The 23,653-nt window shown below is 43.6% G+C and overlaps 1 protein-coding gene across 2 annotated transcripts in view; it reads left to right on the top strand.

Annotated features, from left to right (window-relative positions):
- Positions 1–23,653, top strand: part of fars2 (phenylalanyl-tRNA synthetase 2, mitochondrial) — a 119,582-nt gene that overhangs the window by 24,146 nt on the left and 71,783 nt on the right. For both annotated transcript variants that reach the window (XM_020507428.2, XM_020507429.2), the window contains 3 exons: positions 9,312–9,977; positions 10,267–10,429; positions 10,666–10,797. In XM_020507428.2, coding sequence (XP_020363017.1) covers positions 9,312–9,977; positions 10,267–10,429; positions 10,666–10,797 — 961 coding nt within the window. The remainder of the gene's footprint in view (positions 1–9,311; positions 9,978–10,266; positions 10,430–10,665; positions 10,798–23,653) is intronic.

The raw sequence follows: 23,653 nt of genomic DNA, 5'->3' as shown, positions 1-23,653 counted from the left end.
CACTCCATTTGTTTATTCCATCATGCATTCCGTAGAATAAAATTATAGTCCCAAAAGGTGAAGAATATACAAATCAAGTACCCATTTTAGAACGTCATCCTCCTCCTTTATGCTGGCAAACCTGCCAACCACTTTGTCAATGTCTCCCGCTCAATACAAAGCAAAGGGAGGTTGGAAAGTCTGCCCTCATTCATCATGCATGCACACAAATAGCTCTTGATGAGCTTCAGGCGGCTAAAACCTTGCTTGGCACTGCTGATGGGAATGGTTTTGTCGATTTTTCTATGGAGAATTGTCAGATTTGGATATGCTCGGTGCATGTCGTTAGCAGTGAGGAATGGTAGGACTGCATCAGTGTTGAGATCCGTGGATAACTCTGAATACATTGTGCAGAAAGAGAGGAATGCATCCACAACTTCCTCTGGCTTGGAAATGTGAAAGCTCAAGCATATTCCTTTCTGCATCATGGTGCTCAAAGCGCTTTGGGTTGAGCACAGAGAACAGTTGTGCCATTTCTCTGAAGTCGGAAAATCGAATCTCAAACTGCCCCACAAAAACATCAAGTATGTAAGAGTATACACCGAGTATACAAAACATTAACCACACCTGCTCTTTCCATGACAAACTGACCCAGGTGAATTCAGTTGAAAGCTATGATCCCTTATTGATGTTACTTGTTAAATCCGCTTCAATCCATGTAGATGAAGGGTAGAAGACCGGTTCAATAAGGATTTTTAAGTCTTGAGACAATTGAGACGTGGATTGTGTATGTGTGCCATTCAGAGGGTAAATAGGTAACACAAAAGATTTAAAAGCCTTTTAATAGGGTATGGTACGTAGTAGGTGCCAGGTGCACCGGTTTGAGTGTGACAAGAACTGCAACGCTGCTGGGTTTTTCACGCTCAACTTCAAAGCACCTTCTGCTTTCCGGAATTGGGTCGCCCTCTGCGTCCCCGTCATGAAACCTCTTCCTCTTGCGCGCTCTCTCTGCAAACTCAGTTGTTGCTTTATTTTGTTAGCCCATCTCTTTCGCAGTGTTCTCCAACTTGTCTTAGGCCTCATCTGTGTGTGTCTGTATAATCTCAGTCATGTAGGTGTCAATTGAATTGATAGTTAGAAAGGATGTACGTATTCTTTAGTAAACTGTTCCAAAACACCAATATAAATGTAAACTCAAATGTAGTAATTTTTTTAGAGAAGGCCATTGACTTCAGAGGTCGTCTTTTGGTGTAGTATTGTTATGGTGCTTTACTCAGCGCAGGGCTTCAAGGATCGCGGGCACACTCTGCATAACCCCTTCAGTGGCCTGTTTCCTGGAGGCCCGCTTTGTGTCCGATAGGCTCTTCAGCTTGAGAATGCTCTCTCCAGCTGCATGTTTTCCTGTTCCTCCACAAGTATTTTAAAACATGGGAGGCTAGAAGATAAAAAGCACTACAGGGTCTCCATTCACAGAAGGTTGGTGGCATCTTAATTGATGAGTACGAGCTTGTGGTAATTGCTGGAGCGGAATAAGTGGAATGGTATCAAATACATCAAGGACATTCAGAGACTTGTCCCGAATCCACTCCTGCGTTGTCTTGGCTGTGGGCTCAGTATCATTGTCCTGTTGGAAGCGGAACCTTCGCCCCAGTCTGAGGTCCTTAGTGCTCTGGAGCAGGTTTTCATCAAAGATCTCTCTGTACTTTGCTCCATTCATCTTTATCTCGATACTGGCTAGTCTCCCAGTCCCTGTCGCTGAAAAACATCCCCACAGCATGAGGCTGCCACCACCATGCTTGACCGTTTGGATGGTGCCAGGTTTCTTCCAGACGTGACTCTTGGCATTCAGGCCAAATAGTTCAATCTTGGTTTCATCAGACCAGAGAATCATGCTGATTGATTGTGCCTTGAATTCTAAATAAATCACTGACAGTGTCACCGGCAAAGCACCCCCACACCATCACACTTCCTCCTCCATGCTTCACAGTGGGAACTACACATGCAGAGATCATCCGTTTACCTATTCTGCGTCTCACCAAGATACGGCAGTTGGAACCAAAAATCTCAAATTTGGACTCATCAGACCAAAGGACATATTTCCACAGGTCTAATGTCCATTGCACATGTTTCTTGGCCCAAGCAAGTCTCTTCTTATTATTGGTGTCCTTTTGTAGTGGTTTCTATGCAGAAATGTGACCATGAAGGCCTGTTTCACTTCTCTGAACAGTTGATGTTGAGATGTGTCTGTTACTTGAAATCTGGGAAGCATTTATTTGGGCTTCAATTTCAGAGTTTTTTTTGGGTCCCAGCCCCCGTCCCTGCAGGAGACCTTTTGGTATGCAATCATTGTAAATAAGAATTTGTTCTGAACTGACTTGCCTAGTCTAATATAAAAGTAATAACTTATCCTCTGCAGCAAAGGTAATTCTGGCTTTTCCTTTCCTGTGCTCATGAGAGCCAGTTTCATCATAGCGATATGGTTTTTGTAACTGCACTTGAAAAAACCTTCAAAGTTGTTCATTTTCCCGGGTGACTCTGACCTGAATGTCTTAAAGTAGTAATGGACTGTTGTTTCTCTTTGCTTATTTGAGCTGTTCTTTCCATAATATGGACTTGGTCTTTTTAACAGTTAAGGCTATCTTCCGTATACCAACCCTACCTTGTCACAACAGAACTGGTTGGCTCAAATGCATTAACTTCTTCGATATAGCGCGATGAAAAACGATGAAAAACGTTCCCGTTTTAAACAAGATATTTTGTCACGAAAAGATGCTCGACTATGCATATAATTGACAGCTTTGGAAAGAAAACACTCTGACGTTTCCAAAACTGCTAAGATATTGTCTGTGAGTGCCACAGAACTGATGTTACAGGCGAAACCCAGATAAAAATCCAATCAGGAAGTGCCGCATTTTTTGAAACCGCCTCATGCCAATGTCTCCTTATATGGTTGTGAAGGAGCTAGGAGTCAGCTTACGTTTTCCATGTTTTCCCCAAGGTGTCTACAGCATTGTGATGTATTTGTAGGCATATCATTGGAAGATTGACCATAAGAGACTACATCTACCAGGTGGTCGCTTAGTGTCCTCCGTTGCAATTATTGCGTAATCTCCAGCTGCAGTATTTTTCCGTTTGCTTCTGATGAGAAGCCAACTGCCACCACTGATAGATTATCGAATAGATATGTGAAAAACACCTTGAGGATTGATTCTAAACAACGTTTGCCATGTTTCTGTCGATATTATGGAGCTAATTTTGAAAAAAGTTTGGCGTTGTAAGTGACTGCATTTTCCGGGTCTTTTTCTTAGCCAAACGTGATGAACAAAACGGAGCTATTTCGTCTACACAAATAATCGTTTTGGAAAAAATGAACATTTGCTTTCTAACTAAGAGTCTCGTCATTGAAAACATCCGAAGTTCTTCAAAGGTAAATGATTTTATTTGAATGCTTTTCTTGTTTTTGTGAAAATGTTGCCTGTTGAATGCTAGGCTTAATGCTATGCTAGGCTATCAATACTCGTACACAAATGCTTGTGTAGCTTTGGTTGAAAAGCATATTTTGAAAATCTGAGATGACAGTGTTGTTAACAAAAGGCTAAGCTTGTGTTTGAATATATTTATTTCATTTCATTTGCGATTTTCATGAATAGGAAACGTTGCGTTATGGTAATGAGCTTGAGGCTATGATTACTCTCCCGGATACGGGATTGCTCGTCGCTAGAGGTTAAGAAGGAAAGAAATTCCACAAATGAACTTTTAACAAGGCACGCCTGTTAATTGAAATGCATTCCAGGTCATTACCTCATTATGCTGGTTGAGAGAATGCCAAATGCGTGCAAAGCCGTCATCAAGACAAAGGGTGGCTACTTTGAAGAATCTTAAATATACTTCCTGTTTTTTTGGGGTTACTACATGATTCCATACAGTGCTATTTCTTCGTTTTGATGCCTTCACTATAATTCTACAATGTAGAAAATAGTAAAAATAAAAACCCTTGAATGAGTAGGTGTGTCTAAACTTTTGACAGGTACTGTATGTACACACACAAAAACATCCTTTTGGCATGTACACCTACCTATTCTATAGACACCCAACGCATTCATAAACCAAGCATTTTTAGTAAATGCTCATCGATCAAACAAATATATGAGAATGTGTAGGGGGGAAAAAGGGATTATTTACTTTGTTTTGATTGCTGTCACAACTCAGCCTGTCAGTGTGTAACATATACCGTACTGTACAAGCAGCAGCAAAGTCCTTTTAATTCATTCTTGCAATGAGAAAGTTAGTGTATTTAAGGCTTGATCTGCGAGGTTCTGGGACTAAGCTATTTTAGGTCTTATTCAAAGCTCTGTAGGGAGATGTGATGTGAATCAAGTGGTGCCCCTCACCATGAATTATGCAGTGTTTGTGGACTTTCTTCTGCTACCCTGCTCTCCTCTCTCTCGCTTTCACTCGAACACACTTTTTCCTTCTCACACATCCCTCCTTCCCCTACACACATTGATACGCTGTCTCTCACACGCACTGACTCCTTCCCTCCTCACCCTCAATCTCTCTCTCTCCCTCTGACACTGCTGAATACTGACTAGATTTGTAGATGTGCTACGTGGGGGTTGCAATCAGAAGCAGGTCATGTGTTGTGTGGACGAGGCGACTCATTCTCTCCCTACCATTAACCAAAAGGAAGGGGAGGCCGACTGACGAGTAGATTATTTATTTCATGGGCCCCCATTTGAGACTTTGTGTGTGTGTTTTGATGGAGTTTATTTGTATGTTCTTGCATACACCTAGTGAATTATGCACATATGTGGGACTCACCTTGTAAAACCTACGATTTAGACTTGTAAAACACAAGCCTTAAACTGGCAAAAGCTTTCCGAATTAAGAACCGTAATCCACTTTGCTGCAATGCCCTGCAATGCAACATCCTTTGTCCTTAGTCTCTCGTGTGTGTGTGTGTGTGTGTGTGTGTGTGTGTGTGTGTGTGTGTGTGTGTGTGTGTGTGTGTGTGCGCACACGCGTGCGTGTCTATTTCACCATATTGTGCCAGTGAGAGGGAGGTGGAAGAAAAAACTCAGTTCTCCTCAGCTCATGAAAAATAGCTGGGAAGGGGCAAATATTTGAGCGGCGCCAATAGAGCTGCACTGTTAGCCCAGGAATAAATACAACTCAATCCTCCCAGGTGCTTCGATTCAGTCTTCTCTGCTGAAGCAAACCTGCCTGGCAAATGTTCACATGGGGAAAGAACGAGCAAGAGAAAGGAAGAGCGACACAGGGTTGATTTTTAAATGAATTTGTTCTCATGTAAATCACTGCTTGTCTGCAGTCCATTATTATAGCTGTGCTCATAAATTTTATGTGACGTGTATATTTTAGATGAGGTCGCATTGCGTCGACATCTAGCCTCTTGCCAGGGTGTTCAGCCTTTAATTTGTTTGCCTCACGTAACCTCAAACACAGAGACAGTATTTAATGTAGAAGGCCATAAAGTTAATTTGAGCACCAATCCAATCCCACATGAATACATTCTGTCCAGCGTCTTTTTTTTCTTTCTTCTTTGGCCTTCGAAACTAAATTCTCAACCCTCTAGGCATTTTCAGTTGTAGTATGGTTGGGCGTAGGTTTTATATCAGGCCAACTGAAGGATTGCACAAATTTTCAAGATGTTCTTTAGACGTTGACCTACTATAATTTCAAGACAAATTTGTGATATAGGTCAAATCCACAAACACTGAGACCAGATTTTTTCACTTTAAAATGTACAGGTAGCTGCCATAATAAAGGAAAAACCAACATAAAGTGTCTTTAATAGGACAGTGGGCCACCACGAGCCAGAACAGCTTCAATGCGCCATGGAATATATTCTACAAGTGTCTGGATCTCTTGGCGGGATGTATTTGTATTTATTATGGATCCCATTAGCTGCTACCAAGACAGCAGCTACTCTTCCTGGGGTCCAGCAAAATTAAGGCAGTTATAAAAAATAAAAAAAATGCAACGTTACAATACATTCACAACAGATTTCACAACATATTAAGTGCGTGCCCTCAGGCCCCTACTCTACTACCACATATCTACAACACACAATCCATGTGTACGCGCGTGTGCGTACAGTGTCTGTTATCATGCGTTTTGTATGTGTCTGTGCCTATATTTGTGTTACTTCACAGTCCCCCCTGTTCCATAAGGTTTATTTATGTTTTTTAAATCAAATTTTACTGCTGGCATGAGTTACTTGCTGTGGAATGGAGTTCCATGTTGTCATGGCTCTATGTAGTACTACTCCCATAGTCTGTTCTGGACTTGGGGACTGTGAAGAGTCCTCTGGTGGCATGTCTTGTGGGGTATGCATTGGTGTCCGAGCTGTGTGCTAGTAACTCAAACAGACAGCTTGGCGCATTGAACATGTCATTACCTCTCACAAATACAAGTAGTGATGAAGTCAATCTCTCCTCCACTGTGTGCCAGATGACTTGAACAGTAGTCCAGGTGTGACATAACTAAGGCCTTTAGGACCTGTCTTGTTGATAGTGCTGTTAAGAATGCAGACAAGCGCTTTATTATGGACAGACTTCTCCCCATCCTAGCTACTGTTGTATCAATATGTTTTGACCATGACAGTTTACAATCCAGGGCTACTCCAAGCAGTTTAGTCTCCTCAACTTGCTCAATTTCCACATTGAAATACATCGTATTTAGTTGAGGTTTAGGGTTTAGTGAAAGATTTTTTCCCAAATACAATGCTTTTAGTTTTTAAATATTAAAGATGAACTTACTCCTTGCCACCCATTCTGAAACTAACTGCAGCTCTTTGTTAAGTGTTGCAGTCATTTCAGTCGCTGTGGTAGCTGACGTGTATAGTGTTGAGTCATTACTCAAAGCCAGTAGGATGTCATTAGTAAAGATTGAAAAAAGTAAGGGACCTTGACAGTTGAATGGGTTATTCCTGATTCTTACCTGGATTTTGTTGGAGAGGCTTCCATTAATGAACACTCTCTCTGTGTTCTGTTAGTTATGTAACTCTTTATCCACAATATATTAGGGGGTGTAAAGCCATAACACATCAGTTTTTCCAGTAGTGGACTATTATCGATAATGTCAAAAGCCGCACTGAAGTATTACAAAACAGCCCCCGCAATATTTTTATCATCAATTTCTCTCAGCCAATAATCAGTCATTTGTAAGTGCTGTGCTTGTTGAATGTCCTTCCCTATAGGCGTGCTGAAAGTCTTATTGATTTGTTTACTGTAAAATAGCATTGTATCTGGACAAACACCAAGGGTTGGTAACAGGCTGATTGGTCGGCTATTTGAGCCAGTAAACGGGGCTTTACTATCCTTAGGTAGGGGAATAACTTTTGCTTCCCTCCAGGCCTGAGGGCACACACTTTCGAGTAGGCTTAATTTGAAGATTTGGCAAATAGGAGTGGCAATATCGTCTGCTATTATCTTCAGTAATCTTCCATCCAAGTTCAGACCCCAGTGGCTTGTCATTGTTGATAGAAAGCAATAATTTGTTCACCTCTTCCACACTTAGTTTTCGGAATTCAAAATTACAATGCTTGTCTTTTCATAATTTGGTGAGATATACTTGGGTGGGTAGTGTCAACGTTTGTTGCTGGCATGTCATGCCTAAGTTTGCTAATCTTGCCAATGAAAAAAAAATGTTTTAAGTAGTTGGCAAAATCCGTGGGTTTGTGATGAATGAGCCTTCTGATTCAATGAATGATGGAGCGGACTCTTCACGACTGTCTTGTTGTGTTTGGACCATGATAGTTTGGTGATGTGGACACGAAGGAACTTGAGTCTCGACACAGCTCAACTACAGGCCCGTCAAATGTTTTTCTATAGTCCACGATCAGCTCCATTGTCTTGCTCACATTGAGGGAGAGTGTTGTCCTGACACCACACTGCCAGTTCTCTGACCTCCTCCCTAAAGGCTTTCTCATCGTTGTCGGTGATCAGGTCTAGCACTGTTGTCTCATCTGCAAACTTAATGATGGTTTTGGAGTCGTGCTTTGCCACGCAATCGTGGGTGAACAGGGAGTACAGGAGTGGACTACGCACCCCAACAACATTGTTGAGGATCAACGTGGCAGGTGTGTTACCACTTGAGGGCGGCCCGTCTGGAAGTCCAGGATCCAGTTGCAGAGGGAGGTGTTTAGTCCCAGGGTCCTCAGCTTAGTGATGAACTTTGTGGGCACTATGGTGTTGAACGCTGAGGTGTAGTCAATGAACAGCATTCTCACATAGGTATTGCTTTTGTCCTGGTGGGAATGGGCAGTTTGGATTGCGATTGAGATTGCGTCATCTGTGGATCTGTTGGCGCGGTATGCAAATTGGAGTGGGTCTAGGGTTTCCAGCGTAATGGTGTTGTGAGCCATGACCAGCCTTTCAATGCATTTCATGGCTACCAACATGAGTGCTACGGGGCAGTAATAATTTAGGCAGGTTACCTTCTCACTCTTTGGCACAGGGACTATGGTGGTCTGTTTGAAACATGTAGATATTACAGACACGGTCAGGGAGAGGTTGAAAATGTCAGTGAAGACACTTACCTCTTGGTCCATGCATGCCATCTGGCACCACGGCTTTATAGGTCTTGCTCACATCGGCTACGGAGAGTGTGATCACACAGTTGCCCGGAACAACTTGTGCTCTTATGCATGCTTTAATGTTGCTTGCTTTGAATTGAGCATAAAAGGTATTTAGCTCATCTGGTAGGCTCACATCACTGGGCAGCTCGTGGCTGGGTTTCCCTTTGTAGTCCGAAATAGTTTGCAAGCCCTGCCACATCCTACGAGCGTCAGCCGGTGTGGTAGGATTCAATCTTAATCCTGTATTGACGCTTTGCCTGTTTGATGGTTCGTTTGAGGGCATAGCGGGACTTCTTAGAAGTGTCCGGATTAGTGTCCCATTCCTTGAAAGTGGCAGCTCTAGCCTTTAGCTCGATGCGGATATTGCCTATAATCCAGGGCTTCTGGTTGGGATATGTACGTACATCCCAGCATTTATATACGTGACCCTACAGCATGATAGGTTGTTAATTGTTTAATTAACTCAGGAACCACACCGGTATGGAAGGGCCTGCTTTCAATATACTTTGTATCCTTCATTTACTCAAGTGTTTCAATTATATTGTCATGGAATGTTTTTGTAAAATGTTCTGTGGAAATTGTGAAGTAGTCATTGTGCATGGATTTTTACTTAGTAACCATTTTGTTTTTGTTTGACATACATTTCAAAGTGAGAAATTTGAGTCCCTGTGTCACTTTGTTGCTATGGAATTGAAAGGCCGCCAGAACTGACACATGTCCCTGTCTTCTATAGGTCCATGGAGCAGGTACCATGAGGCTGCACTGCAGGATCCTTCCCCTCTTCCTTCCTATCCTCAAGCCCCTAGCACGTCATAGGCCGCTCTGCTGCCTCCCAGCCAATGGCAGGCCAACCACAGCCCCCAGACTCTTCCCCTCCTCCTGTCACCTGACCACTGATGTCCCCTCCTCTCAGCCCCTGGTTGGCCAAGATACAACGGTCAAAGTTATGGGCTACTCCTACCCTCGTGATGACTTTACCAACGTGACCAGCAAGATCCTGGCCAAGGTGGGCTGCAACCTGCACAACCAAGCCCACCATCCTATCTGGCTCATCAAAGAGCGAATCAAAGCCCACTTCTACCGTGCCTACATCATGCGCTCTGGCAACCCGCTTTTCTCGGTCCATGACAACCTCAGTCCGGTGGTGACGACGGAGCAGAACTTTGACAGCCTGCTCATCCCGCCCGACCACCCCAGCCGGAAGCGAGGCGACAACTACTACCTCAACCGGGGCACCATGCTGCGAGCTCACACCTCCGCCCACCAGAGGGAGCTGGTGTGCTCGGGGCTGGACGCCTTCCTGCTAGCGGGTGACGTGTACCGAAGGGACGAGATCGACGCCAGCCACTACCCCGTGTTCCATCAGATGGAGGGGGTACGCCTCTTCTCCAACCACGAGGTCAGTATAAATGGTTCAGGAGTTAAAGTACTAAACTCAACAATGCCATGAAAAGCTCCAGTGTTATTGATTAGCTTCTACTCCTAACCTCAAGGTCAAAGCCTTCTCTGTAGTGTCACAACAAGGTCAAAGAGTAGGATTCACAAGTATGATGAATACAGTGGGCCCTTGTTACACAGCGGCAAGATCTTCTGTTTTATCGATTTTAAATATGCTGTGTTGAGTGCTGTAAAGACATTGATAAGTCATCTTAGATTCACATACAGTAACTCACCTTTTTACCCCCAAGTTGTTTGCCAAGGTGTCGAGTGGAGAGGACCTGTCTCTCTTTGAGAGCGGGGGGCACCGGACCCCTCAGAAGCAGGAGACACACACTCTGGAGGCAGTTAAGCTTGTGGAGTTTGATCTGAAACAGACCCTCGACCGTATGGTCAGACACCTGTTTGGAGAAGGTAAACAACATTCCAAGTTCAAGTTTGTTGATAGGGACATCTTACCTTCTGATGGGTCTTGAGAAAGAGAGAAGAAATGCAATTAAAATTCTCCCATAGTCCTTTAAGGCCAGTGGTCTCTAGAAAGAAAGGACGTTTTTTTAATACTTTTGGGATCAGTCCCTCGCCTTTTTGTCTCAACCTGTCCTTTCTTCTCCTCCATCTACCTTCACATTATCCTCTCTTCTCTGTGCCAGAGCTGGAGATCCGCTGGGTGGAGTGTTACTTCCCCTTTACCCATCCCTCCTTTGAGATGGAGGTGCGTTTCCAGGAGGACTGGCTGGAGGTGTTGGGCTGTGGAGTAATGGAGCAGGAGCTGGTGCACTCTGGTAAGCACATCTGTTGACAGACACACACACGTAAACACTCACACACGAACGCATGAACACAGACACACCCTCATTCACTCTTCCAAACACACATGCACTTACTGTATACATGAACACAAACATGCTTTCACAAGAAAATGCACTTTCATAGACATACACACTTGGGCAAATACAAACGTATGCTTGCATACACTCACACATACAAATACAGTGCATTCGGAAAGTATTCAGACCCCTTCTCCCTTTTTCCACATTTTGTTACGTTACAGCCTCATTCTAAAATGGATTAAATAGTTATTTTTCCCTCACCAATCTACACCAATACACCATAATGACAAAGCAAAGACACGTTTTTAGACATTTTTGCAAATGTATTGAAAATAAGAAACAGAAATACCCTATTTACATACAGTACCAGTCAAAGTTTGGATACCTGCTCATTTTCTTTATTTTTTACTATTTTCTACATTGTAGAATAATAGTGAGGACATCAAAACTATGAAATAACACATATGGAACCATGTAGTAACCCAAAAAATATATTCCAAATCAAATCAAATCAAATGTGATTTGTCACATACACATGGTTAGCAGATGTTAATGCGAGTGTAGCGAAATGCTTGTGCTTCTAGTTCCGACAATGCAGTAATAACCAACAAGTAATCTAACTAACAATTCCAAAACTACTGTCTTACACTGTGTATAAGGGGATAAAGAATATGTACATAAGGATATATGAATGAGTGATGGTACAGAGCAGCATAGGCAAGATACAGTAGATGATATCGAGTACAGTATATACATATGAGATGAGTATGTAAACAAAGTGGCATAGTTAAAGTGGCTAGTGATACATGTATTACATAAGGATGCAGTCGATGATATAGAGTACAGTATATACGTATGCATATGAGATGAATAATGTAGGGTAAGTAACATTATATAAGGTAGCATTGTTTAAAGTGGCTAGTGATATATTTACATCATTTCCCATCAATTCCCATTATTAAAGTGGCTGGAGTTGAGTCAGTGTCATTGTCAGTGTGTTGGCAGCAGCCACTCAATGTTAGTGGTGGCTGTTTAACAGTCTGATGGCCTTGAGATAGAAGCTGTTTTTCAGTCTCTCGGTCCCAGCTTTGATGCACCTGTACTGACCTCGCCTTCTGGATGAAAGCGGGGTGAACAGGCAGTGGCTCGGGTGGTTGATGTCCTTGATGATCTTTATGGCCTTCCTGTAACATCGGGTGGTGTAGGTGTCCTGGAGGGCAGGTAGTTTGCCCCCGGTGATGCGTTGTGCAGACCTCACTACCCTCTGGAGAGCCTTACGGTTGAGGGCGGAGCAGTTGCCGTACCAGGCGGTGATACAGCCCGCCAGGATGCTCTCGATTGTGCATCTGTAGAACTTTGTGAGTGCTTTTGGTGACAAGCCGAATTTCTTCAGCCTCCTGAGGTTGAAGAGGCGCTGCTGCGCCTTCTTCACGATGCTGTCTGTGTGAGTGGACCAATTCAGTTTGTCTGTGATGTGTATGCCGAGGAACTTAAAACTTGCTACCCTCTCCACTACTGTTCCATCGATGTGGATAGGGGGGTGTTCCCTCTGCTGTTTCCCGAAGTCCACAATCATCTCCTTAGTTTTGTTGACGTTGAGTGTGAGGTTATTTTCCTGACACCACACTCCGAGGGCCCTCACCTCCTCCCTGTAGGCCGTCTCGTCGTTGTTGGTAATCAAGCCTACCACTGTTGTGTCGTCCGCAAACTTGATGATTGAGTTGGAGGCGTGCGTGGCCACGCAGTCGTGGGTGAACAGGGAGTACAGGAGAGGGCTCAGAACGCACCCTTGTGGGGCCCCAGTGTTGAGGATCAGCGGGGAGGAGATGTTGTTGCCTACCCTCACCACCTGGGGGTAGATTCTTCAAAGTAGCCCTGATGATGTTATCTCAACCAGCTTGATGAGGTAGTCACCTGGAATGCATTTCAAATAACAGGTCTGAACAGGTGTGCCTTGTCAAAAGTTAATTTATTTAACTTCTTGCGGCGAGCAATCCCGTATCCGGGAGCGTAGTCATAGCCTCAAGGTCATTACCATAACGCAACGTTAACTATTCATGAAAATCGCAAATTTATATTCACTCACAAGCTTAGCCTTTTGTTAACAACACTGTCATCTCAGATTTTCTAAATATGCTTTTCAACCATAGCTACACAAGCATTTGTGTAAGAGTATTGATAGCTAGCATAGCATTAAGCCTAGCATTCAGCAGGCAACATTTTCAAAGAAAATCATTTACCTTTGAAGAACTTCGGATGTTTTCAATGAGGAGACTCTCAGTCAGATAGCAAATGTTCATTTTTTCCAAAAATATTATTTGTGTAGGAGAAATCGCTCCGTTTTGTTCATCACGTTTGGCTAAGAAAATACCAGATAATTCAGTCATTATAACGCCAAACTTTTTTCCAAATTAACTCCATAATATCGACAGAAACATGGCAAACGTTGTTTAGAATCAATCCTCAAGGTGTTTATCACATATCTATTCGATGATAAATCATTCGTGGCAGTTGGGTTTCTCCTCGGAAGCAAATGGATAAATACACGCAGCTGGAGATTACGCAATAATTGCGACTTAGGACACCAAGCGAGCACCTGGTAGATGTAGTGTAAAATGGTCAATCTTCCAATGATATGCCTACAAATACGTCACAATGCTGCAGACACATTGGGGAAACGACAGAAAGTGTAAGCTCATTCCTGTCCCATTCACAGCCATATAAGGAGACATTGGAACACAGCGCCTTCAAAATCTGGGGCACTTCCTGTTTGAAATGTCATCTTGGTTTCGCCTGTAGCATCAGTTCTGTGGCACTCACAGACAATATCTTTGCAGTTTTGGAAACGTCAGAGTGTTTTCTTTCCAAAGCTGTCAATGATATGCATAGTCGAGCATCTTTTCGTGACAAAATATCTTGTTTAAAACGGGAAAAAAATGTATCCAAAAATTAAGAGCGTCCCCTATATCCAAGAAGTTAATTTCCGTCCTTCTTAATGCGTTTGTGCCAATCAGTTGTGTTGTGACAAAGTAGGGTTGGTATACAGAAGATATCCCTATTTGGTAAAAGACCAAGTCTATATAATAGCAAGAACAGCTCAAATAAGCAAAGAGAAACGACAGTCCATCATTACTTGAAGGTCAGTCAATGAAGGTCAGTCAATCCGAAACATTTCAAGAACTTTGAACGTTTCTTCAAGTGCAGTCGCAAAAACCATCAAGCCCTATGATGAAACTGGCTCTCATGAGGACCTCCACAGGAAAGGAAGACCCAGAGTTACCTCAGCTGCAAAGGATAATAAGGTCATTAGAGTTACAGCCTCAGAAATTGCAGCCCAAATAACAGTCACATCAGCTGTTCAGAGGAGACTGCGTGAATCAGGCATTCATGGTCGAATTTCTGCCAAGAAACCAATACTAAAGAACACCAATAAGAAGAAGAGACTTGTTTGGGCCAAGAAACGAGCAATGGACTTTAGAGGGGTTGAAATATGTACTTTGGTCTGATGAGTCCAAATTTGAGTTTTTGGGTTCCAACTTTGTGAGACGCAGAGTAGGTGAGCGGATCATCTCTGCATGTGTAGTTCCCAGCGTGAAGCATGGAGGAGAAGTTGTGATGATGTGGGGGTGCTTTGCTGGTGACACTGTCTGTGATTTATTTAGAATTCAAATCAAACTTTATTTGTCACATGCGCCGAATACAACAAGTGTAGACATTACCATGAAACGCTTACTTACAAGCCCTTAACCAACAGTGCAGTTCAAGAAGTGTTAAGAAATGATTTACCAAATAAACTAATGTAACACAATTACATAACAATAACGAGGCTATATACAGGGGGTACCGAGTCAGTGTGCGGGGGTACAGGTTCGAGGTAAAGTGAAGTGATTGAGCATAGATAATAAATAGCGAGTGGAAGCAGTGTACAAAACAAATGTGGGGGGGGTCAATGTAATAATGTAATAGTCGGGTGGACATTTTTATTAATTGTTCGGCAGTGGCTTGGGGGTAGAAGCTGTTAAGGAGCCTTTTGGTCCTAGACTTGGTGCTCCGGTACCGCTTGCCGTACAGTAGCAGAGAAACCAGTCCCATGACTTGGGTGACTGGAGTCGACAACAGCCACACTTGAAGCAGCGTTACCCATCACTCCACAAAAGCCGCGGCCCTTGCAGGGCAAGGGGCATAACGGCTTCAAGTCTCAAAGCGAGTGACGTTTGAAAAGCTATTAGTGCGCACCCCGCTAACTAGCTAGCCATTTCACATCGGAAACACCAGCCATTAGGCTGATAGGTTTGAAGTCATAAACAGCGCTGTGCTTGCGAAGAGCTGCTGGCAAAACGCGCGAAAGTGCCGGTTGAATGAATGCTTACGAGCCTGCTGCTGCCTACCATCGCTCAGTCAGACTGCTCTACCAAATCATAGACTTAGTTATAACACACAGAAATACGAGCCTTTGGTCATTAATATGGTCGAATCCGGAAACATTTATTATTTCTGTGAAATACGGAACCGTTCGGTATGTTATCTAACGGGTGGCATCCCTAAGTCTAAATATTCTTGTTACATTGCACAACCTTCCATGTGATGTCATAATTACGTAAAATTCTGGCAAATTAGTTCGCAATGAGCCAGGATGCCCAAACTGTTGCATATACCCTGACTCTGCATGCAATGAACTTTTGTTAAATCATCCCCCAGCGTTGCATCGATTATATGCAACGCAGGACACGCTAGATAAACTAGTAATATCATCAACCATGTGTAGTTATAACTAGTGATTATGATTGATTGATTGTTTTTTATAAGTTTAATGCAAGTTTAACCTCAACCCAATTGAGATGGTTTGGGATGAGTTGCACCGCAGAGTAAAGGAAAAGCAGCCAACAAGGGCTCACCATATGTGGGAACTCCTTCAAGACTGTTGGAAAAGCATTCCATTTGAAGCTGGTTGAGAGAATTCCATGAGTGTGCAAAGCTGTCAAGGCGTAGGGTGGCTATTTGAAGAATCTCAAATACAAAATATATTTTGATTTAACACTTTCTTTTTGGTTACGACATGATTCAATATGTGTTATTTCATAGTTTTGATGTCTTCGCTATTATTCTACAATGTAGAAAATAGTACAAAATTAATAAAAACTCTTGAATGAGTAGGTGTGTCCAACCTTTTGACTGTTTTTTGGGGGGGGTTCAGCTTTTGCAACTTTTTCAATCATCATAATTAATTCATGATTTGTCTTTAGCAATGCATTATCAGGATGAATTTAGAAGTGTTCACAAACATCTTATCTACACACTTTGAAAGAAAAGTACTGCAGTCATTATTCACCATTCAGTTCCTATTGGGCAAAAAAACAACACAAAACACAACCAAAACAAATTGCAAATGCATCCAACAAGCTTCATGTAGTCATTGTGTGCTCGGAGTATGGGACCAAATACTACACTTTTGACTACTTTATAACCCTATTAGTGAAACATTATGACATGTTCAAATGAGGGGACTAGATCTATTTCTAAAAGGTAAAATATTCAAAATACTGGAGTATAGAGCCAAATGTAACATTTTAGCTTCACTGTCTAAATACATACGGAGGGTACACACAAGCGAACAACAGACGGTACTCTTTACAGAATTGTATACTTAAGAGATAGCTCTTGCTGTTTTGCCCTTGAACAAATATGTGTGCTGATGCGCCTCAATAAATATCCCACTTATCTAGAAATCAATAATACATTAAATGGACGCCAAAACAACATGACCCCAGTTTAGCTCTAGTGTTTGCTCTCTCCCCCAACCGAGGGCCCTTTGCTGTTGTGGCTAGGGTCAAACCTTTCTCCTCCGTCCTTTGCCATTCTGCAGTGCAGTCACACTTCCTGCCTCCACCAGCAGATGGCAGTATTGTGCAACAGGGGGCAGAGCCAGAGGTGAGCTTGGGAGTGGTGGGAGTGTCCCATTTGGGGAGCGTGAGGCAGGAAGACACTCTGTTGGGCCCCAGGGGAGGGGAGCTGGTTCAGCGGCCCAAACAAAAGCTCATCCAGGGGAGAGGACCTGGAATGTCCCCCCTCACGCTACTGAAGCCATTCGAGAAGAGGGAATAGTACGGAATCACTGAATCAGTAGTCTTACGCTTTTGCTTCAGTGAAATATACAGAAGGCGTCAAAAGACTGTTCGGGTTGGCACAATAGTGTGAAAGCCACCCTACTGTAGTGCACACGCAAACACTTCTGTTGTCATCTGATGACAATGAAGCTATTTTCAGCCGAATATTGCACTAATGTACAGTATTTTATGTGAAGCAAAACTATAGTTGCATGTCCCTGATCACTCTATTGAAGAAGAAAAAAAACGTGACTCCTGTCAATTCACAGTTAGACTCACCTGCTTTTTTTAGACTCACCTGCTCCCGCGTTTTTACAAACAAACACGTGACTGGCTCAACTGTTCTGGGGAACTATGGTGAGCTTCATAATGTGACAGGTGAAATGAAGGATGCGATCTGCTTCATCTCCTGACGTATTGCACAAGTTGACTGTAAATATTTACATCAGTATCTACAAATATCAAAATGTATAAGAAAAACGTCAAAGAAATAGTTTCAACGGTGTTGACGGTATACCGCCCAAGCCAAGTACGTCCTCCTTTCTCTCTGTTCTGGAACGTTTTCTTCCATTTTGTGGCTTTGGAACACGACCCAGTTGGTTGACCAGTTGATACTGTACCTTGAGACCCTTTGTGCGTTGACCATTGATGGTGCTACTGTCAACACCGTTCATGTGGCTGTTGCCAGGCGGAGACTATGATCTGTTGCAAGGACTATAATTGAGATTGTTTTATGGCTCTGTAACCCTTGTTCTTCTTACCTGCAGGCACTAACACTGGGGAAATAAATAGGCATGCAAAACTGGGGTGACGTATGATGTTGCTACGCTGTGTGTGTGTGTGTGTGTGTGTGTCACTTTAATGGGACCAGTTCACAATGGAGTGGGGGTTGATTGCATATCAATGGAAGTGTCCCGCTGCCCTGTCAAGAACATTGCTCTGCTGCAATGCTCTTGACATTAATCTGCGGGAGAGGGTTGTTCTTCAATGACTTTGTCAAACTACACACAAAACCACATGTGCCCACATATGCACACACAGACCCACACTTGTATTTTATTTCCACATTTCCCTCTCACTCTTCACTGCAGGGACTTTGTTAACCACACCCTGCCACTCTCTCTCTCCCTCCCACTCTAACACACACAGATACACACACACACACACACACATACACACACACCCACACTCTCACAGACTAGCTCCCCGCTCATGCTTATTCTTACTCTCTCAACTCTGTCCCCCCCCCCCCCCCCCCCCCCATTTCTTCACTGCGGCAGATCAGTGTGCCTTCCGTTACCAAGGCAACTCTTCATTCATTCCCCCCCACATACACACACACACACCCACCCACCCACCCTCACTAACTCATACAAACACATACATGCACCCTTTCCCTTAGGAACAATGAGACCATAAGAAAAAGATGGCAGAGAGGGTGAGGGAAAGATACAGAGAGAGTATTAAATGTGTGGGGTTCTCTCTCCAGACGGGACCAGCAGCCGGGTTTCCGGTGGGGAGTGGTTTAAAGCATGACCAGCCATATTCTGAGCATGGACAGGGTGTGCCACAGGCTTGGGGTTAAGGGACAGATCAAAGGAGGATGGGGGGGTGAAGGAAGTGATGTGGGGGAGAGGAGGTCTCCAGTCTCCATTAGTGCTGGCGGTCCCACTTAGATATTCATTAGAGCGCCGGTGTGTAATCCCTTGGCACGCTTTGATTCCACAGGGAGCTGAAGGGTGGGCAAGGGTGTGTGTGATGGAGAGGGGGCGCTGCTGAGGGGCCTCCCCAGAACCTGACCATCGCATATGGGACCCGGTGTTAATGACGGCACGTGTCACCCCCCCTACCCCGAACCCCCCCGCCTCAGTTTAGTCACGCCCCGGAGGGCACAGTAGACCCCACCAATGTGATTTAAAATTGTGTTCGGCTGACAATTAGCGTCCCTTCTAGTCCCTGTGCCAGAGGGCCACAAGCTCCCAAGGGACAGCAGAGAGGCGTGGGGCGTGTGGATAGGCTGGTGTGGGGAGGGGCATTGGTTCAGGTGGCACCTAAAGTCTTAATCCACCTCCCTTCCCCTTATACACTGAATAAATCATGTGCCAATTCTGACCCGTCCCCTCTCGATGTCTACATTCTCATTACACCACCTTCTGTCAGATCTGGGCTTTTTCTCTTCTATTTATTTTACGAGTTGAAGATTTTAATCAGTCCCTAAACCCCACGCCCCCCTGGCCTCTGACTGACGCCTTTCTTTTCTTTGATTATTAATGCCAGTTCCCCCTCGTAGGAAAAGGACCCAGGGGAAAAAGGGATAGGGAAAGAAAACGCTGATGATGTGTGATTAGGAAAAGATGGAGATTGAGAAAAGGAAGGAAGGGTTGATCAAAACAATTGATATCTTGGTAAAAGCAGGGATCAGTATCTCTATCTAGAGACAAAGAGAGAGACTGCAGTATACAAACCAGAATAGCTATAGACTAAGGGAGAGAGATAAAGGGGGATAAAGAGAGGGCGTATGGGGGGAGAGAGAGAAACCAGTTAATGCTGTGACCCCTCATGTTTTGTTAAGGTGGCAACTCCTCCCACTCTCTGGCCCCTCACCCCAAAGCAATTGGCAGGTGGCCCTCCTCCCTCCCCTCACCTTCTCCTCCTCTAGCCCCAGTCCCAGTGGTCCCACTGCAGGCAATCACTAGTGGGACAGAGGGTGGAGACAGCTGGTCCACACACACGCCAGCTACCACTCCCTGTCCCCTGAGTCTGCAGGGCCTGCAAAAAAACAGTAGTTTGTGCAGCGTTCCATTTGAGCCAGCTTGCCTTCGCATGGGCCAAAAAGACCCAGACAAACGGAGAGGAAGAGGGACCGAGAGAGGGCGAGAGGATGTCATTGAGAGGGCAAAGTGGAGAGTCACTGTGGCCTAATTAACACACTGGATTGATGGTGCCTTAGGTCACCTTTGCGAATACGTCATACACTGAGTGTACAAAACATTATGAACACCTGCTCTTTCCACGACTTAGCTTTCACCTGGATAGTCTATGATCACTTATTGATGTCACTTGTTAAAGAAGGATTTTTAAGCCTTGAGACAATTGAGACATGGATTGTGTCTGTGTCATTCAGAGGGTGAATGGGCAAGACAAAAGATTTAAGAGCCTTTGAACGGGGTATGGTTGTAGTTTCCAGGCATGGCGCTGTTGCGGTGACTGTATTACCGCCACGGAAATGTCCTCTTGTGCACATGCATTGGTAGTACCCAACTCGCTAAATACCATCAGGTTGCTAATGGCCTGGTACTCAGGGCTCTATTGTCCCTCTAAGTCTGACATCAATGCAATCGAAAAATCACATCAAACACTTGCGTTAAAACATTTTGCTTTTAAAACTCACCTTACTGTGATTGATCAATTTGAAGAACGATGTTCAACAACAGGTTGAAACTGAGTGGGAAACGTGATCATTGTGGATGTTGTTCAAAGCCTAACGCAACAAAATGTACAGGACTTTTGTGGTGAATAATTCATTACAGCCATAAGAATATTGTAAGGCGTTCACTCAATGCTGTACAATTTTTATTTTTATTTAACCAGGTAGGCTAGTTGGGAACAAGTTCTCATTTGCAACTGTGACCTGGCCAAGATTAAGCATAGCAATTTGACACATACAACAACAACAACACAGTTACACATGGAATAAACAAAACATAGTCAATAATACAGTAGAACAAAAGAAAACAAAAAGTCTATATACAGTGAGTGAAAATGAGGTAAAATAAGGGAGTTAAGGCAACAAATAGGCCATGGTGGCGTAGTAATTACAATATAGCAATTAAACACTGGAATGGTAGATGTGCAGAAGATGAATATGCAAGTAGAGATACTGGGGTGCAAAGGAGCAAGATAAATAAATACAGTTTGGGGATGAGGTAGGTAGATAGATGGGCTGTTTACAGATGGGCTATGTACAGGTGCAGTGATCTGTGAGCTGCTCTGACAGCTGGTGCTTAAAGATAGTGAGGGAGATATGAGTCTCCAGCTTCAGAGATTTTTGCAGTTCGTTCCAGTCATTGGCAGTAGAGAACTGGAAGGAAAGACGACTAAATGAGAAATTGGCTTTGGGGGTGACCAGTGACATATTCCTGCTGGAGCGCGTGCTACGAGTGGGTGCTGCTATGGAGACTTGTAGATGACCTATAGCCAGTGGGTTTGGCGACGAGTATGAAGCGAGGGCCAACCAGCAAGAGCGTACAGGTCGCAATGGTCGGTAGTGTATGGGGCTTTGGTGACAAAACGGATGGCACTGTGATAGACTGCATCCAGTTTGTTGAGTAGAGTGTTGGAGGCTATTTTATAGATGACATAACCGAAGTCGAGGATCGGTAGGATGGACAGTTTTACGACGGTATGTTTGGCAGCATGTGTGAAGGATGCTTTGTTGCGATATAGGAAGCCAATTCGAGATTTAATTTTGGATTGGAGATGCTTAATGCGAGTCGACAGTCTAACCAGACACCTAGGTATTTGTAGTTGTCCACGTATTCTAAGTCCGAGCCGTCCAGAGTAGTGATGCTGGACGTGCGGGCAGTGATCGGTTGAATAGCATGCATTTAGTTTTACTTGCGTTTAAAAGCAGTTGGAGGCCACGGAAGGAGAGTTGTATGGCATTGAAGCTCGTCTGGAGGTTAGTGAACACAGTGTCCAAGAAGGGCCAGAAGTATACATAATGGTGTCATCTGCGTAGAGGTCTACCAGAGACTCACCAGCAGCAAGAGCAACATCATTGATGTATACAGACAAGAGAGTCGGCGTCGCGCCTGAGGGGCCTGTTGGAATCCTCAGGCAGATTGTCGGTATTCCAGTCGCAGAGGATCGGCGGGGTTCCGTGCCCCGTACCGGCAGTGGAAGAGGTCCGGATATTGTAGCCCAGGAGTGGGCTTCGGTGGTAGCTCAGGAGCCCTGGCCGGGCTAGCTTCAGACTAATTGGTGCTTGATCCGGGATGGAAACGCTAGCCAGGAGTGTTCATCTCTCTACAATGTAGAGAAAAACAGGGCAATTCAAGAAAGAGCTACAAAATGAATATCAAACGTAGTTTTCTTTGCCCTATGTCATTATAAATTACATTGTTCTCTATTATAACCTTAATTATACTTGTACTTGATAGTGTTGATGACATAAGAGCGTTAATTTGCTGTGGCCGTTGCTGGTTTAGACTACACTGCTCTTGGTTGTGTCTCTTCCATATTTGGGATTGTGAGGTTGGACCATTTTGGAAGCATTTCCGCTGGTTGGACCAATCAAAATCAACTTGATACCTTTGTCATTTTCACCTCCAGATCATTGGCTTTCATTGCCTATAATCACAATCAATCTACGTTGAGAGGGGCTGTTTCTATGGCGTTTTAAAGGGAAAGATTCAGAAATACAAAATGGAAACAGGAACAGATTGTCTTCGGAGGGTGGATATTGAAATTCAGTGTGCTAGATTTGTAAATAAATCTAAATTTAGTCCCTATTTAGTTTTGTATTCAGAGGATTTAATTTAGATATAGCCCATGTTTTCACTCATTAACCTGCAGCCACTAGTTAGCTTGTCAGTTGACGTTTGAAGTTAGCGCTGTTCTGTCACGGAGCAGTGCCACAGACTTCTATTGAGTATTATACAATGGGTGGGTATAACCCTGAATGCTGATGGGTTAAAACCGCATTCCTGCCGGTGTTTATTCCACAAGTTGACGCTGGCTAAATCTATGACATTCAAATGCCTATTTACTCAGTTCCATCTGACTGTGCAATCCATTGCCTCATCAGCCCAGCTAAGCAACTTATGAACTTCATCTTCACTATAAAAAGCATTAAGACATTATCTAATTTATTTTAGACTAACATTCAGTTTTCAACAGCGGAGATGTGTATAAACCTTGCTGTCGGTCTCTCCGACATTTGTAACATTGTTTCAATATTCAAATTTGATCTCCTGCTGTCCCATAGTAATGTAATGAACGTGTCGGGATGAGACAGACGGGCAGGCAACGTTTCTCAGCCAATCGAAATCATGATTCAACTGGCATAATATTTTGGGATATACAGATAAGTCGTAAGTTTACATACACTTAGGTTGGAGTCATTAAAACTCGTTTTTCAACCACTCCTCAAATTTCTTTTAAATTAACAGACTAAAAGTTTGGCAAGTCTGTTAGGATGTCTACTTTGTGCATGACACAAATTATTTTTCTAACAGTTGTTTACAGACAGATTATTTCATTTATAATTCACTGTATCACAATTCCAGTGGGTCAGAAGTTTACATACACTAAGTTGACTGTGCCTTTAAAAGCTTGGAAAATTCCAGAAAATGATGTCATGGCTTTAGTTTCTGATAAGCTATTTGACATAATTTGAGTCAATTGGAGGTGTACTTGTCCTACCTTCAAACTCAGTGCCTCTGCTTGACATCATGGAAATGTAAAAAGAAATCAGCCAAGACCTCAGAAAAAAAATTTGTAGACCTCCACAAGTCTGGTTCATCCTTTGGAGCAATTTCCAAACGCCTGAAGGTACCACGTTCATCTGTACAAACAACAATACGCTAGTATAAACACCATGGGACCATGCAGCCGTCATACCGCTCAGGAAAGAGACATGTTCTGTCTCCTAGAGATGAACGTACTTTGGTGCAAAAAGTGCAAATCAATCCCAGAACAAC

This window comes from Oncorhynchus kisutch, linkage group LG18, assembly GCF_002021735.2.
Source record: "Oncorhynchus kisutch isolate 150728-3 linkage group LG18, Okis_V2, whole genome shotgun sequence".
NCBI classification, from domain to species: domain Eukaryota; kingdom Metazoa; phylum Chordata; class Actinopteri; order Salmoniformes; family Salmonidae; genus Oncorhynchus; species Oncorhynchus kisutch.
This window is presented reverse-complemented; position numbering and strand designations above follow the sequence as displayed.